The sequence below is a fragment of the Mytilus galloprovincialis genome, chromosome 1, assembly GCF_965363235.1.
Source record: "Mytilus galloprovincialis chromosome 1, xbMytGall1.hap1.1, whole genome shotgun sequence".
Taxonomy (NCBI): Eukaryota; Metazoa; Mollusca; class Bivalvia; order Mytilida; family Mytilidae; genus Mytilus; species Mytilus galloprovincialis.
The window spans coordinates 55,039,351-55,058,360 of record NC_134838.1 but is presented as its reverse complement, the minus strand read 5'-3'; the positions used below and the strand labels follow the sequence as shown (position 1 = coordinate 55,058,360).

General features: G+C 31.0%; 1 protein-coding gene across 8 annotated transcripts in view; it reads right to left on the bottom strand.

Moving 5' to 3' along the window:
• LOC143079024 (E3 ubiquitin-protein ligase PDZRN3-like) overlaps positions 1-19,010 on the bottom strand; it is a 135,231-nt gene that overhangs the window by 35,860 nt on the left and 80,361 nt on the right. For 7 of the 8 annotated variants that reach the window (XM_076254140.1, XM_076254131.1, XM_076254158.1 and 4 more), the window contains one exon: positions 8,899-9,119. In XM_076254140.1, coding sequence (XP_076110255.1) covers positions 8,899-9,119 — 221 coding nt within the window. Of the gene's footprint in view, positions 1-8,898; positions 9,120-15,313; positions 15,338-19,010 lie in introns of those variants that run through there. The other variant, XM_076254195.1, reaches the window with a different exon arrangement.

Genomic DNA, 19,010 nt, shown 5'->3' with positions numbered 1-19,010 from the left:
AAATTAACCCCCCCCCCCATTTTTTTTCACATCCCCCTTTCCCTTTTTCCAAAACTGATCTCAATTCAAATTTCTAATGGAGTTTGCAACAATAACTACTCATTTAAATACATCATAAAATGTTAAAATGTAACAAAAGGTGCTTGTTATCACTGAATGGTAAAGATTGTTTTAATTTATCAGTTGGTAGTAAAAGTGAATATACATTGTATATTGTATAAAACAATGATTTAAGTTGACTCAACTACTATTCTGGACAAAGATAACTCCAATCAATTGAAAATTTCTTGCTATTGCACAATATTGTGCAATTAGATATTTCTGGCTATTGCACAATACGGTGCAATTGAAAATATTTGCTATTGCACAATACTGTGCAATTGAAGATTTCTTGCTATTGCGCAATACTGAGCAATTGAAAATTTCTTGCTATTGCACAATACTGTGCACTTGAAGATTTCTTGCTATTGCTGAATACTGTGCAATTGAAAATTTCTTGCTATTGCACAATACTTAATATAATAATTTTGGATCCTGATTTGAACCAACTTGAAAACTGGGCCCATAAACAAAAATCTAAGTACATGTTTAGATTCAGCATATCAAAAAAGCCCAAGAATTCAATTTTTGTTAAAATCAAATTTAGTTTAATTTTGGACCCTTTGGACTTTAATGTAGACCAATTTGAAAACGGGACCAAAAATTAAGAATCTACATACACAGTTAGATTTGGCATACCAAAGAACCCCAATTATTCAATTTTTGATGAAATCAAACAAAGTTTAATTTTGGACCCCGATTTGGACCAACTTGAAAACTGGGCCAATAATCAAAAATTTAAGTACATTTTTAGATTCAACATATTAAAGAACCCCAAGTATTCAATTTTTGTTAAAATCAAACTAAGTTTAATTTTGGACCCTTTGGACCTTAATGTAGACCAATTTGAAAACGGGACCAAAAATTAAGAATCTACATACACAGTTATATATAGATTTAGCATATCAAAGAATCCCAATTATTCAATTTTTGATGAAATCAAACAAAGTTCAATTTTGGACCCTTTGGGCCCCTAATTCCTAAACTGTTGGGACCAAAACTCCCAAAATCAAACCCAACCTTCCTTTTATGGTCATAAACCTTGTGTTTAAATTTCATAGATTTCTATTTACTTATACTTAAGTTATGGTGCGAAAACCAAGAATAATGCTTATTTGGGCCCCTTTTTGGCCCCTTATTCCTAAACTGTTGCGACCAAAACTCCCAAAATCAATCCAACCCTTCCTTTTGTGGTCATAAACCTTGTGTTTAAATTTCACTGATTTCTACTTACTTATACTAAAGTTATTGTGCGAAAACCAAGAATAATGCTTATTTGGGCCCTTTTTTGGCCCCTAATTCCTAAACTGTTGGAACCAAAACTTCTAAAATCAATCCCAACCTTCCTTTTGTGGTCATAAACCTTGTGTCAAAATTTCATATATTTCTATTCACTTAAACTAAAGTTATAGTGCGAAAACCAAGAAAATGCTTATTTGGGCCCTTTTTGGCCCCTAATTCCTAAAATGTTGGGACCAAAACTCCCAAAATCAATCCCAACCTTCCTTTTGTGGTCATAAACCTTGTGTCAAAATTTCATCGATTTCTATTCACTTTTACTAAAGTAAGAGTGCGAAAACTAAAAGTATTCGGACAACGACGACGCAAGACGATGACGACGACGACATGATAGCAATATACGACGAAAAATTAAAATTTTTGCGGTCGTATAAAAAGTAAGATAAAATGTATACATTGTCCTAAAGCTTGCAGACCTGAGAAGATACTCATACAGATGGAATGTCAACTGTGATATGTTATTAGTATATTCACAGGTTTCTGAGAAATTCAAAACTTAACTTGTCACTGACAGGACTCTCAGGTCCAAACAGTGCTGAAAGGGGTTCCCCATAGTACACCAGCAGACAGTTAAGTGTAAAGTCATTACAGTAAACACAAAAAGATCATGAGAAAAACAATTTTTGTTATCCGGCAAACAATTGTTATACATTTATAAAACTGATGGAAAACACTTCTGTGCACACCTTATATGTGAATATGGAATTGACCTTTTGTAACAATCTTTTTAATAAAACTGCTATGCAAAACTATACATATTATGTCTAAACATATCTTTTTTTTCAAATCAAACTTTTTCCTCCCATTTATGTTTTCTACATCGCACATCAATATTCTAGTAGGTTTACCTCTGCATTTTCTAATAGCTGTTACTTGCATCAACTTTTTTTTATAATTGGATGAAATTGTATGTATATGTTAAGTAGGTAAATATTTACATATAAAAAAAAATGGCACAGCAATCAATGATTAAAACAATTGAGAAAATTATGCAAACTTCTATACAGAAGTCTGTCTGCGAAAAGTCTTCATTTTCCCTTTGTTGTCTACTCTACCTGATCTATATTCAAACAATGGCTATCTATTTAATAAACGCAAGTTTTTATTAAGGTTTCCTTCTATCCTTCATAGAGCTTATGTGATTTTTTCCAAACAAAACTGAATGATGTTCAACAAACTTTTTGACCATGAAAATCAATGTATGTGTTTTATATCTAGCATGAAAAACAGACCTTCAAGTGTCAACACTGCTAAATTTCAGAGATGTATTCCAAAAGGTTTTAAAGTTGATGAAGCTTCCAAATCTTTGGAATTCAACAATTTTGTTAGTTTAGTTTAAACATATTTATTTATAGTGGATTGGGAAACAAGTTTTGCAACTTATATTAATTCCTTTCCACTTTGCAGGTGAGAGTGCTGCCTTGTAGCCGCATCAGCCTACTCTTTATTTGAAATTTACAAGGGTGTCTTTTACGTGCAAGAGATATGGCTCTCTCTGAACACCGGTCAGCCATTTATCGTCCCCTTCCGACGGACTATCATTGGTTCCTCAAGACCATACTCGCAAATGGTGTCAAGGAGACTAAAAATTTAGTCCCTGAAATTTTCATCCCAGACCAGGAATCTAACCAGGAACCTAAGGGTTAGTTTTGTTTACCAATAAACTCCGAAATCAAAATTTAATGCATTAAATCAATATGTTTTAATTTGATTTATTGTGCAATATATGTGCCAAATAACAAATAATAAAAGTGATTCAACTTAAGAGTCCAAATGAATAACTAATGTTCACTTATAAAACTAACCATTATGTGAATGAAGTTTGGAGGAATGACCCCATGGTCAATGTGGAGATGTTTATTTGTTAAACAAAGTAAACAGTATCTTAAAATAATACTGTGTTTGTTCACATCAGTGATTCCATCAATTCTGAGTAGAACTATGAATAGGTGTTATAAATGTATATGATGAAATGAGAAAATATTTAGCGATGTGATGGTGTTTTCATTAGGTAAAAGCAAACATGATGCTGACCCTGTTTCTCAAATCATGAGCCTGACACTGTTATATGAAACAAGTGGTGGATCCAGAACTTTTTGTAAGGGGGCCCCGCTCCAGTTACGCATCAGTGATTCCCTATACAATCAACCAAATTTTTCCCACCAGGCCCCCCCTGGATCTGCCTATGGAAAGTAAAGATTTTTTTTTTAAAATTATTATTATATTCAACCTCTCTGAGCATCTGAGATCACCCCCAGTATTCGTTTGGGTTTGGGTTTTACAGTCTTTAGTTTTTAATGCTGTGTTTTGTGTACTGTTGTTTGTCTTTGTCTTTTTTTAGCCATGACATTTAACTTATACATTTGAAGGACTCCCTTTGGTATCTTTAGCTCTTTTTTAACATTGTAAGGTATACTAGTTTATATGCACCACATAATTTGAGTGCTTGAACAAAATAAGGTATACTAGTTTATCTGCACCACATAATTTGAGTGCTTGAACAAAATCTGTCTATCTTGTACATATGTTGTTCTTTTCTGTTTGTCTGTGTGTTTCTATCTCCTCAGTAGTCTGTTTGCAGCATGGCCTGACCACAAGTGCAGGTCAGGGGGTGATTTATGGTACCTAATAATGTTAACTTAAACATTAATCCTCTTTTGGAACCATCAAGTTTTTACCTTTTTGAAAGAAAAACAGTGATTGTAGCAGCATATGTTTTCACAATTCATGTAACTATGGCAACGTTACGATACTTACCAATAAGTTACAACATCTTTTGATGCCAAACTTCAAACTGTGAGGGATGGGTTAATAATTATCTAGTAATTCCAAACTTCACATGTACAATATAGTAGAAATTTATTTCTATGGGGAGTTAATACCTCTCTAATACATTCCAAATGAATTTTGACAGATTTGGGTGTTAGATGGTATAAAGGGGAAATTAATAATTGTCGGCAGTAATACCCCAATTAATCATTAGTAATTAGTTTTAATACAAAAATCTTTACATGAGGAAGTAACTGCTTCACTGAGAGATGTGATATTGCTGTTCAAAGAAGAGAATGTGGTTATGTATCTAATCAATTCCATAGAAAAGAAATGAACAGAAGCGAATAACTTTAAACTACTACTGACTCAGTGAAGACTGTCAAAGGACATTGAAAGGTTGACAAGTTAAGATATACGTCTTCTCACATTAGGCCTATGTCACATTCTAGCGCCTTCAATGAAAGTTGATACACCAAATATAATCCCTGTGAAACTGACACCACAGTCTTAGTCATAATTCTAAGACTGTCACATAGCGTTTTAATACTATTGACTTCTCTCCTAAAATAATAGAACTGTCTTCTTTCTGTGAGACTTGTCATAATTAATTAATGAGCCCTTTGGTTCAATTAACATTTCCTTCATAAAAGCTATAGAGAAGCTTTGAAAGGGAATTTTTCTTCTGTGGACAAAGTTCCATTTTTAAATGTCATTATCTGTATCCGAGAGATCAATTAACGATAAATAATTTGAGTAACCTTGTATGGTGTGCTTTATACCCCTTGTGGTTTAAACCCCACATGAAGTTTGATACTTATCATATAAACCTGCTGTCAGAAATTTCTTATAAAAAGTTAAACAATGCCACTATCAATGTTGTACCAACATTCTGTGGTTGATAAAAATGTTATGCAATGCTACAAAAAACTATTTTTTTATGATCTGTTTACGTTTCCATATTTTTTTATATTGTTCCAGAGCATATAACTGGATGACAATAATTCCAGATGCAATTGTGTCATGCATATGGAAATTGGTACATATTTTACACAAAGTTTAACTGTCAGAAGAACAGCATCACAAAGCAGATGATTCCTTTCTTTGTAAAAAATAATTCGAATAAAAGTTGACTCCTAAGTCATTTTGTAACCTTGACCTTTCATTTGTGATCATGAATTTACATTGGACAAAGGTTTTTGTCAAGCATTGGGCATGTTTGATGAAATGAGACTTACATATTGAATACTAACATGCTTTAATCTTATGAGTCATATTGTGACACCTAAAAGTTTCAAACACACTCCATGTTTAGAATTAAACATCTTGACCATTAACAATGTAATTAAATATGATTCAAGCACTTCCAACGGCTAAGACAAGAAAAAAGTTTGCAGAAAAGATAACATGCATAACTAAGAGGTCATGTGACCTACAAGAGAGCTGCAGATGGAACCACAAATAGACAGACATTTAGTAAAACTTTATCAGAAATATTCGTAATAAAATTTAAACATATTGAAAATCATGGTTTAACCATAAAAAAAATCTCAAAAATATAGATATTATATCTGTTGCCTATGTTGTGGGTATATACACAGAAACTCCAGTCAAAAAGTTAGAAGAACATGACCTTCATCTTCAACAATGGGTATTTTTAGACTTTATGGATCAGAAATAAGTCTGACAGAAATGTTACAGCTGTCTGATAAATAAGAAATGTAATGGAAGGTAGCAAACTATATTAATAGTTCACAAACTTGATTATACATTAAACTTTTGATATGTATCATTTGCAGAAGATGGATAACTTCCTTGCTAGGTTAAATCTGTCTGTGTATATGCTAGAACTAATTATAAACAATGTGTGAAAGTGCAAAGTCAGCTAACTTGAGGCAAATGCCCTGCTACACTTTTTATAAGAGTTTTTTTATTGTAGCATAATGCTTTGCTGTAAAAATAATGGACACAAACCATATGTCACAAAGGTCAACACTTGTTTGGGCATATTAATATAAGGCCAAAGTTTTGAAAGTTAAAATAATAAATGACATGTAGGAAAAACCTACAGCAATCTGTTTGGTGCAAAAGGTTGAACCTGCTGGTATGAGGAAGTGAACAATGAAAACCATTTGAAAGAAACTGTCAGGTCCAGAGTTCTAATTAAAAATATAAATTCTAAGACATCAGCCAGAAACATTGGTAACCTAGCTGCACTCATACTAAGATTATGTCATTCACTTCACCATTTATTTTTAGGTCTTTGGTAAACCTTGTGCACTCTTCTTTCCTTAATCATCTATGACTTTGAACATAATGCATCAATTTAAACTCTCCGAAACCATTACAATTAAACAAAGAAATATGCAACAGCTACAAGAGGAGTTATCTAGATACATAAGATACAACCAGAGATAGAAACATTATGATTGCACCTCTAGTTTCACATTGATGTAATCAAAAATTACCATAAATAGATGATTGCACCTCTAGTTTCACATTGATGTAATCAAAAATTACCATAAATAGATGATTGCACCTCTAGTTTCACATTGATGTAATCAAAAATTACCATAAATAGATGATTGCATCTCTGGTTTCACATGATGTAACGAAAATTTACCTTAAACAGATGAATCCTCCTCTGCATGGTTTCACATTGATGTAACCAAAAATTGACTCAAAAAGATGATTGCACCTCTGGTTTCACATTGATGTAACCAAAAATTACCATAAACAGATAATTGCACCTTTGGTTTCACATTGATGTAACCAAAAATTACCTTATTAAACAGATGATTGCACCTCTGGTTTCACATTGATGTAACCAAAAATTGACTTAAAAAGATGATTGCACCTCTGGTTTCACATTGATGTAACCAAAAATTACCATAAATAGATGATTGCACCTCTGGTTTCACATTGATGTAATCAAAAATTACCTTAAACAGAAACTATATGACAGACAAAGGGACAAATGCCCATACTGGTACACAACTGGCAAACATATATCTTAGACATCGTAAATGAACATCACAATACATATAAGAGATAACAGGGATTACCAACAATATAGGACAGTACAACAGACTACACCCAACCTCCAATGCCAGACAAACAATGAATAACAAATGATCCAGATAGTACTTGTGCAAAAATGTTGTGCAGTTAAACTTTTTGGTGTGCACACAAACCTCTCCCTTCGTCTATCTATACCAAGTAATACAAATTAAAGAAAATCTTCCCAGTGCTAAACAAACATTGTTCAATAATGCAAGCCAACCTAACAAACCTTTCTCTATCTAAAATGTTATAATTGAAGCTCTGGAACCAGATGCACTATGTGTTTCCTCTATATCTATTATTTATTTGATAATTAATTGTAGTATTATTTGTATATTTTAATTGTAGTATTATTTATATTATATACCATCAATTCATCATGTGGAAAATATTTGTTCTAGATCAGTGAAAAATGACAAAAACTTGAAGCAGAAGACAACTGACAAAAATGTCTGCCTACAGTCTCACGAAAATAAATGTGCAGATGTTATATAAAATATCACAACATTAATAAAGTAAATGAAAAATATATGTGTCAACAGTTTTTTGATATATGAATTATCTAATGTGATATATATTTATTAATATATATTATTTTGAAACCCAACAGCTGCCTTTCAGGTACATTTTAGTATATCATAAGTCTACAGCAAGGCATGACTGATCACACAAAACCACAACTAAGAGGTTGATAATAAAAAGAAGTTATTGACTCAAGGAAACTGACAATAAGGATTTGAACTAGACTGGAACCTGAATCATTTCACCTCATGGGATCACTAAAATTCATAACAATGTCTTATAGCTGTAAAAAAAAGGAGAAAAGGTATGTCTATTGAACAACTTAAATGAAGGAGACAGTCAAAGATCGAAGTAACAATGGTCTTGAATGTTAAGTGACTGGCACTGACTAATGTACTTCACTTACTGGCCACTTACCAATTAACCACTTTGACTCCACATGACATGCACTTCAAAATGTCAAACTTGTTTTGTAAATAATTTACATCAATTTTCCAGTTCTTTTTATATGTAAAATCAAATGTAACATAGTTTAAGCTGTCAGCCAAATAAATTTAAAGTAATTTGAATGACAGATATTTGAATTTTTATAATTTTCTGTCCAAAAATGATTATATAAACAATTAATATTCAATTACTCACCAAAATAGTCAAATTGCTGATCATTTCATCTAATAATGACCAAAAAAAAATCCAAGCAATAATCTTTATCTTTATATCCTACATTTTCAGAACATGGCAAATCTTGTTGTTGGTAAAAAAAAAATTCAAAGCGTTAAAAAAAAATTCTACTTTAAGTATGTCCAATAATCTTTTACAAGTGAAACTACTGATGAAGTATTTCTTCTCATTGGATGCTAATTTTCCTAGATTACAAATATCTGATTTCTTAAGTAAGTCTAAATTTGAAGCTTTTATTTGCATAGTTAACATCAATGGGCAGACTACTAGCTAATTTTGTGCTAATTCTGTGGTCTAAACAAACAACAAAATCCATGAAAATTGACACCTCATGAATAAATATATGTTCCTAGTCTTTTAGTCAAACAAAGTTAAGCTTTTCTTAAATCAGACTCACAACCCAACTAATCCCAATGAGAAAACTTGTGCTTTAGTCTTAAATAATGTTAATGTAAATGAACTTACAAATTTGAATTAATTCCATACATGGGAGGAGTTGGAGGTCGAATAAATCCATATATTTCTTCTTCTGTTTGTGTTCCTATGGATACCATAGTAGGAGTTCGTGATTTCATTTTATTTTTATTTTCCCTTCGTAAAACCTCCACAACTATAGGTTCTTTGGCTGTTCTGAATGCTTCGACTGCTTCGTCGTGACTTGACTGTGATAGATCTTGGCCATTGACCTAAAAAAAACAATAAAACAATAGATATATATTTTTGAAACAAAATACTCCTTTATTAAGTGTCAAATAGGTAAATGAACAAAAAACAATGACAACTGCCTTTTAAGTCTTTTTTTGAAGCTATAGAAAATCTTGAGTTAAGTCTAAATCTCATTTATACCTAAACTTTTTCTTCCTCAAGATTTTTATTCGCATAACATACCAATATTACAATGCAACACCAGCCACCATTACCTGCCAGCTTTTTTAAACATACTGACAAAGCTTGATGTAAAATTATGCAAATTTCTGTGACATTCAACAAAAAATCAATGACCTCTGTTAGCAGGGTGCTTATATAACCATATTTCACAATCACAGTTCACTGCATCTCTCTATACACGATTTGATTAATGCAACTTAAAGTGATTTTTTTATATTATTTTTCTTATAAGAAAAGTTAAACAAACAAGCAACTAGTTTTATACATGTCAATCTGATGTTCTACTGTCTTGATAATGTCTATGAATGACATAACAGTCTATTTTCTGCATAAAAAATAGAATACAGAAACTGTTGGCAGGTGATACAGAATACCTTATCAAGATTATATTTTCTACATTCAAGATTTATTTCCCTTTTCTTGAGATATCTTCTCTAATTATTTATTAAAGATGTACATTTACCATTATTAAACCAAAAATAAAAAGAATAAAATTTGATAATTTAAATAACTGCAACTTGCCTGTTATTATCTAACTATTAAATAACTGTGGGGAAGAGTATACAGTTCATGTAAAATGGCATACCATGTATAAGAAAAAATATATGATATTACAAGCCTTGAGAAACTTATCTTGCTTTAACCAAGGATTTGTATAGTTACTATACAAATCCTTGCTTTAACACTTATGCTTAATATGACTGATTTACTTCAACATTCACATTTGACCGCATCATTGAGACTCATGCTTTAAATAAGTGTGCAAGTCTTGTCAGATTTTATAAATTATCAATACTCAATATTGTCCATCATTTTCTAGTAAGAAACCTGTTCATCAGTAAAATACTCCAATTTTTTATTGATTTCCCCCTATTTTATCTTATTCTCTACCAAGCATCTGGTTCCATAAACTGTGCTGAACAAATTATCTATGACAACACATTCACAAGAGACTATTCTCTGTTAAGTGGACATATGCTACACATCTATGATGATGTACTATGATAAGGAGACATCTGTTTATAAAAAATGACATGTTTTTTATTGTCCTCATGGCTTGTATTCTGCATGTTGACTTTAGTCTTTATATGTTTACACTGATCCATAACATGTAAACATCTTTTATTCAGATGTAAGGACAATATAGGATTTTTTGCCTCTGTCCTATTTCAATTTTGCATTTAATACATTTCACATTAATATTAAATATGAAAATGATGATTAATTTTCTTGTTTATATCTCATTATCCTGTGCTTTTATTTTATTACATAACTATAATGCAAAAATAAACCATAATCAAAACATCAAAGGAACTCATATAGTACAGTGTAGTGCTCTATTATGGAGCTGTAGGCAGGTGCTACCAGCACTTGGACAAGTCCTCAAAATATCAATCTATATGAATGACTGGTCCTATAAAACAGATTAAAATTCTTCGATCTCCTGCAGATTTGTTCCCATTAAATTTGTATCGATTTCATTTTTCTTTTGAATTTTACACACTGACAAAATCAAAAGAAAATGAATTATCATGATTCCAAAGAGATTATTCATATAGTATGGTAGTAATACTTTCATATTAATTGAACTTTTAATTAATATTGCAGAAGAAAGCCCAGCATCATCCCATAGGAAATAACTGCTTGTAAAAATTTTATGACTCCAGTATACTTAGCTATTGTACAAAAGCAAGTGAGAAAAGTTAAGAGCAAAATCAGAAAGTCAGATATGAATAATTTAGTATTCTAGCAAAAAATTACTATGTAAAATGAACAGAATTTTCTATGACAGTGTTGTGTTTACCTCCATACAAAAGCTCTGTGCGACAGTAAGACTGTGACCAAACAGTTTGGAAAGCAAAGAAGTACTGTATATCCATGTCAGGACTGACATAACCAAAAAACAAAACAAAAAAAGAAATGTCAAATTTGTCTTAAATCTTATCATCTCGCCTATAGGGCTTTTTGTAAAGATCATAATATTGAATAGAAACGGAGCTACAATTTGATGTCTGAGTCAACAATACATGTGATTAAATTGTGTCTTGCTTCAACACTGTATTCCAAAAATTGAGACAGTCACAAAAAAAAGGAATAAAGCAGTATACTTAAAGCAAACAAAAACCTTCCTATATCACTATTACAATAGGTGCCAATTTAGTAGCTTTAATAACATGATTCTGTACATTTTCAATACTTTTTCATTAAATCTAATATTCTGAAGAAGCATGATTCCTTGTATCATTGATATTTATAAATATCAGTCAAAAAACAGGATTAAATAAAAGCAAAATAAAGAACAACTCTGCAATAAGCACTATTAGAAGGATAAAATTACCAACCAAATCTCAGCACATTAATCCAATTTTTTCGCTGCAGACAGTCAAGTTTTATCCTTTGTGATGGAGGAATTTGAAATAGATCAGATTATAATACTTTGAGCAGTACATCTTTTTGAAGATGCTCCTTCTCACAGCAGGAATTTATAGTTCTTTTCAATTCCTGCATGAAGCAGGCCATTAAATTGTATAATATTTACATATCTGTATAAACAATCAGCAAGGTTGTGATCACAGAGATTCTGGTTCCTATAGTAACCAGGTGGTATAAGGCAAAATCTTTAAGACATTTTTAATTCAATGCATACATTACACAAATTATTCAATAAACAGGAAATGCCAAAATAAAACTAATTTTTATCAAATGGTCGACTCAAAGAAGAAGCTTAGCTGATTTAAGATTTAAAATGCGTGTCTGCATCATCTTACAATATGATGTCCTGGTTCCGGAATTGTCTTTTGTTATTATCGACAGATGGAGCTACCGCCAAAAGAATTGATAATATAACACTTCCTCCTATATTTATAAGAGAATAAAAGCCAAAAATCATAAATTACAGAATCATGCCAATAACCTAACCAGCCTGAATATGACAGATTTGAAAATCAGATATATTTGGTTTGGGATAGAAAGATATTACAAATAAAGATATGAATCAAAAAGCTTTATGGTACCTTTACTTTATTAGACCTGTGAGTGCCACATGTTGCAATATTACTGGAATTATCTTTTATTTTTCATATTTCAGTTTTGTCATGTAATTCCAAATCTATACAACTAGCCAAATGAATCATTTACTTTCTTATTCACCCGCCACTTAAGAACATTGAATCATTTGGAATCCTTACGTCAAACTGTCAAAGACGACAATTTTCCCCTATGTAATCATCAACTATTAAAACCAAAACATAATGATCACATGCTTCAGTATTCAACAAGAATCTCGGCTTTTTGTGGTAGCTGTAACAATCAAATATAAGGCGTTATTGATTCTTTTAACCCTCGTAATGTTATCATCTTCTTAGCATCACTTCATAATTGTCTTCTTAGATTCAGTGTAGTCGTTCATCCCTACATTCCATGATCTTCCATTAGAATCTGTGACAGTTTATGGTACCATTTTCTACAAGGAGCTAGGATCTAATGACACCTTAATAATCCCATGGATGCTTTCTGGATCATAAAGCTAAATGTGCTAGGTAATAACGTGATGTTGATTACAGACGTTACATTTCACTCCTTATAAGTTTCTTTCCTTGTGGAACTGGGAGGTCAATCCTGATCAATTTTCCAATATCTCCATTGATGTTAAATTCTAGGTAGGAGTCGACTTATAAGAAATGGATAAGAAAATAATTTTGTACTTTTTACCATAGGAAATCTGTTTTTAGAAAGATCAAAATAGATAAGAACCAATGTACTTTTGTGTTATAATCTCTCAGAGACATTTGTTTCTCCCTTTAACATATTACATATAAGTAATGGTACTAAAAATAAGAAGTCTAAATGATATGACATTTAAGCAAAAAAAATTACTACTACAACTTGCATGACTCAGTAGAACACAAAAAAATGTGATATTTTCCATTTATTATTATTACAAAGTATAATTTTTTTCTGATAACTAGAAGAAATCTTGTCTGCCGAAGACAAATTTTAGCCACTAACAACTTTTACCTACTACCGCTGTTTGGAAATATGGTTATTTAAACCTGATATAATACTTTTTCTTCGAGGCACTTATTGAAGTTGACATTTGATTCCTTTAAACTGCTGTATATATACAGTGAATGTAAGCAGTCGTATTGTAAGTCTTATGCTTTTATTTTCTACGCTTCCGTTCATTTCAATTTTATTGACCTTTTTGAATTTATAACATAATTTACCTCATACTTATATAAAACAGATTATGTATGCAGTTAATTGCATATTACAAATTCAATTTTGTTTCCATTATTGCAGAATAAAATTTTCTACTTTTATATTAACAATTCTGACTTAATAACTTTTTAATAGCTGACATACATACAGTATCAATAGAAAAGGTAATTAACCTTGAATATTTTAAGAAACTCGGTCTATCAAACATTTGAAATTAAAAAAATATCAAAATGAAAATTATTTTTATTTGTATTTATATATGAACGTAAGAAATATATCACTGTACCTCTTAAATCCATCCTTTAATACTTTTATACCCAATTAATTCCACCAAATCATAAAGAAAAGTTTCTTAATGCACTTCCTTTAAATGAAGAAAATAGAAAACTGTCTGTTCGACCACCTGCTACAAACTGACTTTAACTAGCTTAAAAATCCTGTTTTACATGATAAACAGCGATTCACTCCCATTATTGGCTATAATCACACAATGTCATTATCTTTTGACTAAATCCTCTGCTACAGTGTCGATCGGGGATATGATCAGGGATATATACCCATACCACTAGTATTGACGATATATCAAAAGTATTCAATTTCCATTGACGGACGAGCATAGAGGCACGGTCATCCTCTCTATTATTGATTATTGTAAGTCCGAAACATCAATATTTGTTAGATTTTCCCTCATTGTATGTTATTAATTTCCGTATTAATTAAATACTCCCGACAAAAGCTTTAACAGTGTCCTGCCATCTTAACAAAACTTTGGGAGACTTTACAATAAATCAATTTTAGATTGTTAACAATTTGAAAATACAACACATAATTTACTATGAAGTAGGACAGTTAATTTACTAAGAAGTTTTCAAAATATTAAACTTATTTGCCCTGCAAACTTCAATTTCCCAGCTGGTTATAATTCTTCATTTGTACATTAAACATAAGCTCTGAAAGATTATTATAAAGTTTCTAGCAAGACCATAAGACTGGTTTTACCCAACGCTCAAGTCAAATAAGCACAATCAAAAGCTTTACTTTCAATTGTACTCAGCTGTTCAAAAAGACAGTGTTAGCATGAACTTTGTGTTAAAGAAAAAATTAACAATAATTACAAGGTATTACCCTTTCTGATGGTAGTAAGCATCAATTTGACAGTAACAAAGCAATTTAAGTTAACTAAAATAGACATATAGTGGTCACTAATACAAGTGGTCACTAATACAGCCCACATCAATGAAGAATGTCTAGACTTATTAGTTAATAATACATGTTTAACCAAGTCCAGCAATAAAACTAAGAGCACCATTCCTTTGCTTTGGATTTTGTCATGTGCGTATAATGATTTTGTGTCCTGAATTATTACTATATTGTTGCTTTCCAGTGGATTCTGGTTCAAACAGCGACTGAGGTTTTACTTATTTACAAGATTTCACACTCAAATTAAAATCAAGTGAACCTTGAAATTTTCTTGGAACTACATTTTTTTTAATTACTTACGTAATAAAAAAATTTGACATTCTTTTGGAAAGACTGCTTATTATTGAAGGCCGTCAGTGACCTATAGTTGTTAATGTCTGTGTCAATTTGGTCTTTTGTGGATAGTTGTCTCATTGGCAATCATACCACATCTTCTTTTTTATATTTGCCAAGTCAAAAATGTTGTATTTGTGACAGACTTTAAAAATCATACACCAATTTGCTTTAAATAAAATTCAAGTGGAGACATTACTTTTTAAAGAACAAAGAATCAAATACTTAATTTGCGTACCTTTATCATGAGACATATATATTCTTTGATATCCTTTCTAGTTTTCAGCCCTGAAAAGTTGCATGACCATCCATACTTAATTTCATCAGGTGTTTTCACAATTTATAGTGTTTTAGACAAGAAAATTACTTTTAAATACTAAATCCTCAAATTCACTTAAATATTTGCCCCAGTCATCAACATGGCATTTCTGTCAGGTAATTTTTATAACACAATACCTGGATTGTATATTTTACCTACTCCATATCTACCTTGGGGTCACTTTCCTTCTGTATTTGGTCGATAAGGGTCATCAAAGGCTATGAAAGTCCTTTGCATTTTTACATTAAGTTAATAAGTGATCAATAAAGAGGCTATTGTAGTTAGTGCCCTATATAGATCTTAGATTCTCTGATATTGAAAATTCATTTTTGAGACGGTGATCAAGCAACACAAAAAATTTAAGACAACTATAGTATCTTTTCTCACTATATTAGTTAGAGGACATACTTTATAAACAGGAGATGGACAGCTGAATTTGTCAATAAACAGACAGTTCTAGTAAATCTATGCTAGTGTGAGTGATTTGCATATAAATTTTGTTGGGAAGGAAACGATGGTGTTCAACATAAATTCTTAAATAAAATCAAAAAGGATTATATTCCCATAAAACATTTAAAGAACAATTGTATACAATGCACCAGACTTCCAACTTCAAATAATTTCAACAAAAGCAATTAACAGAAACGTCTATCTACCTTCAGGAAAATACATTTAAACAAAGGCAAATTTTTTTAATCAGCACGAAGGATATAAATTTCTTTTCTATTGGACACTATATCCCTTTTCAACTAGAAAAATCATGCAACAAACACCTACTCTATTCAATATCTGAGAATTTATTGAGGAAACCTACATTAAATCATATCTAACTTCCAGATCATACAGAATTTTAATTTCTCTAAATGTCATTTAAACTATCATGATATGATGGTCTACCCACAAAAATTTACCCTTTCCTGATTAGAACTATTTTTGGTCTACCTGCAATATCAAGTGTCTTTATTTCAAGAAGAATGAGGGCACAGGGTCAGGTCAAGTTTCTCTAAAAGATAATCTATTCACTATAACATTCTATACTTCATAGTCATGTCAGCTTAGTACATTGTATTTGCTACAAGTCATCTGGAGCTTATTACAGCCTGTTCGCTTTAAAAGCTTTGCAAACTGTATTTGAAAACCATTCAATATTCCATTAAAAATCAATAGCCAATGAAAACTGCAAATGCCCTTTGAACTATATTTCCTGTCTGTGCTGTCAGTGACCTTCACCCTTAACCTAGACTTCAGATCAATTTAATCTATGACCTCACCAAAGTGATTATGGTTAATAACTTTGCAGTTTCATAAGCACTTTTGTACATACTTGAACACTAGATCCCCCTTTTAAAAACTAAGCCTAACCCCAAACCTTGGTCTCATAATTTCCAAACAGATGCTGCCAACATGTGGCAACTGCTTACATCCATGCAAAACGAAAACATGTTTAATTGTCTTTACTTCAAAATTCATTTATGGAACAAACAATTTATATCCATGAGTTTCTATGAAAGCTAGAAATGTATGTGATTTAACACAACATTAAAAGACATTGTTTTTGTATGATCTTCAAATAGACTTACAGAATAAAAATTTTAAAATAAACATGAAAATTGTTTATCAAACAACATGATAAAATCTAAGGTGCAGTTTTTCCCTATGCAATTTCTTGTGCCAAAATTTTACCAGGAGTGTTGAAAATTTAATAAGTGCTGCCAAGTAATGCTTCAGTAGTAAGAACTGCTACAAATATATTATTTTTTTGGTACAAAAAGCCTCATCAATATTCATTCATGAAAATCAAAGAGTTATATTATTGACTTTTGAACATGACCATGACTGGTCAGTTTAGGTCATATGTTAAAACTATATTTGCAGAGACTAATTTTTAAGAACAAATTTATGAAACTCTGAGCTCTGGGGCATTTTGATAAATATGTGCATCAAATGCAGTGTAAATAATTGCTTTCTTACATTTTGGAAGTGTGTTTTATTATCAAACTATTTAAGAATTTAACTAAGCATTAAAATAAAACCTATACAAGAAGATTATAATACTGTATTGATAAGATAAAATCCAAAAAATTAGATGGGCTTATACTATTGAATTATCCCTTGAAAAGCAGAGTGCTTGTTGGCACAATTCCCCTACAAAACATTTGCTAGTCACAGTTCATTATGATCAAGTTCTTCAATATTCTTCATGTCCTATTTTTTCTGCCAGACTTATTAATTTAAACTACTCCTTGAGAAGATAAATCTGTTACATAATTCTCAAAGAAAGTTTTCACACCTATTCACTTTAAATATTTGTAGGATTTAAAACTTCAAACAAAATTTGTACCTGGGTCAACTTGAAATCTTTTAATATGGATTTGATCACATAAATAAATCATTACAGTATTTTCCTAAGCTGTTATTGTAATTTCTATACCTTATACAAACATTGTAGTTTATATAAACAGGTACTAACAATTGTACTTCATCTCAACATATTCTGTTGCAGTCAACAAATTACATGAACAAACAATTTAATAAAATCATGAACAAAATGCAATCATCTCTCACTTCCTCACTGTTCAGTATAAGAATGTAATCTGTTTATTAAGACCCTACAGTGTATACAAAATTTGTTACCGGTAAACATGTAAGCATTATGATTTTCCACAAGCGAGATAAAGAGTTTTTGCTTATTTGTTGAATGCCTCACTGTGACTTTAAGATGAAGAACAGCAGTAAAAGCCCTGTTTCTTTGCTTTTTGTGTTTTTTGCTGTCCATTTACTGATTAAATGTACCATTTGTATATACTTTTACAAACTATTAAGCCTGATATCTATGATGAGTTTATTAATAGCGCTGCCATACCATAATGGTACAATAAGTAATCCCATATACAGATATCTGATGAATCATGGGAGGATGACAGACAATCTACTTTAGTTAATGCTGGTATATAGATAGGAATCAGTGTGGATAGGAAAATCTTAGGGTATTTAAGTTAATAGGATGATTATAAAAAAAACTTCAATAATAAATATTTATCTTATTGAGTTTCTTCCAATATATCTAAAATTACTGAAGACGATGTTTTCTGAAAGAAAAAGAACACTTTTGTACATTTCATTAATGTGTCTATATGTTTAAAAAAAAAAGTGTATAAAATGTCACTTTCTCATTTTACTTTTTGCAATGTCATGTAATGCAGTTTAGTATTAAAATATTGTAGTCACCAGGAGATGGAAAATATCCCTTTGATAGGTAAAAATATGAAATCAAACATAACATCAAAAAGAAACATTTACATCACTCTCTGATCCAATATCCACCTAATCTTTACCCCATCTCCAAGTTATACTCCCACAAACATGATCAAACTTTCCACTTTTGGACAACTTGATGGCGACAATGTGACCACAAGTTAACCACAGCTAATTAATCTATAACCCGGAAATCCAAGCGTAAAAACTTAAAGGAATAATTCAAGCAAAAATAATTTTTGACAACTTAAATGGAATACAATTTCTTTCCTCTGAAATCAAAAGTATCAACTGTTTAATTGATTCATGTACGGTTTTATTAGATAAGAATTTTATTAATCTAATCAAGACCTCATAAAAG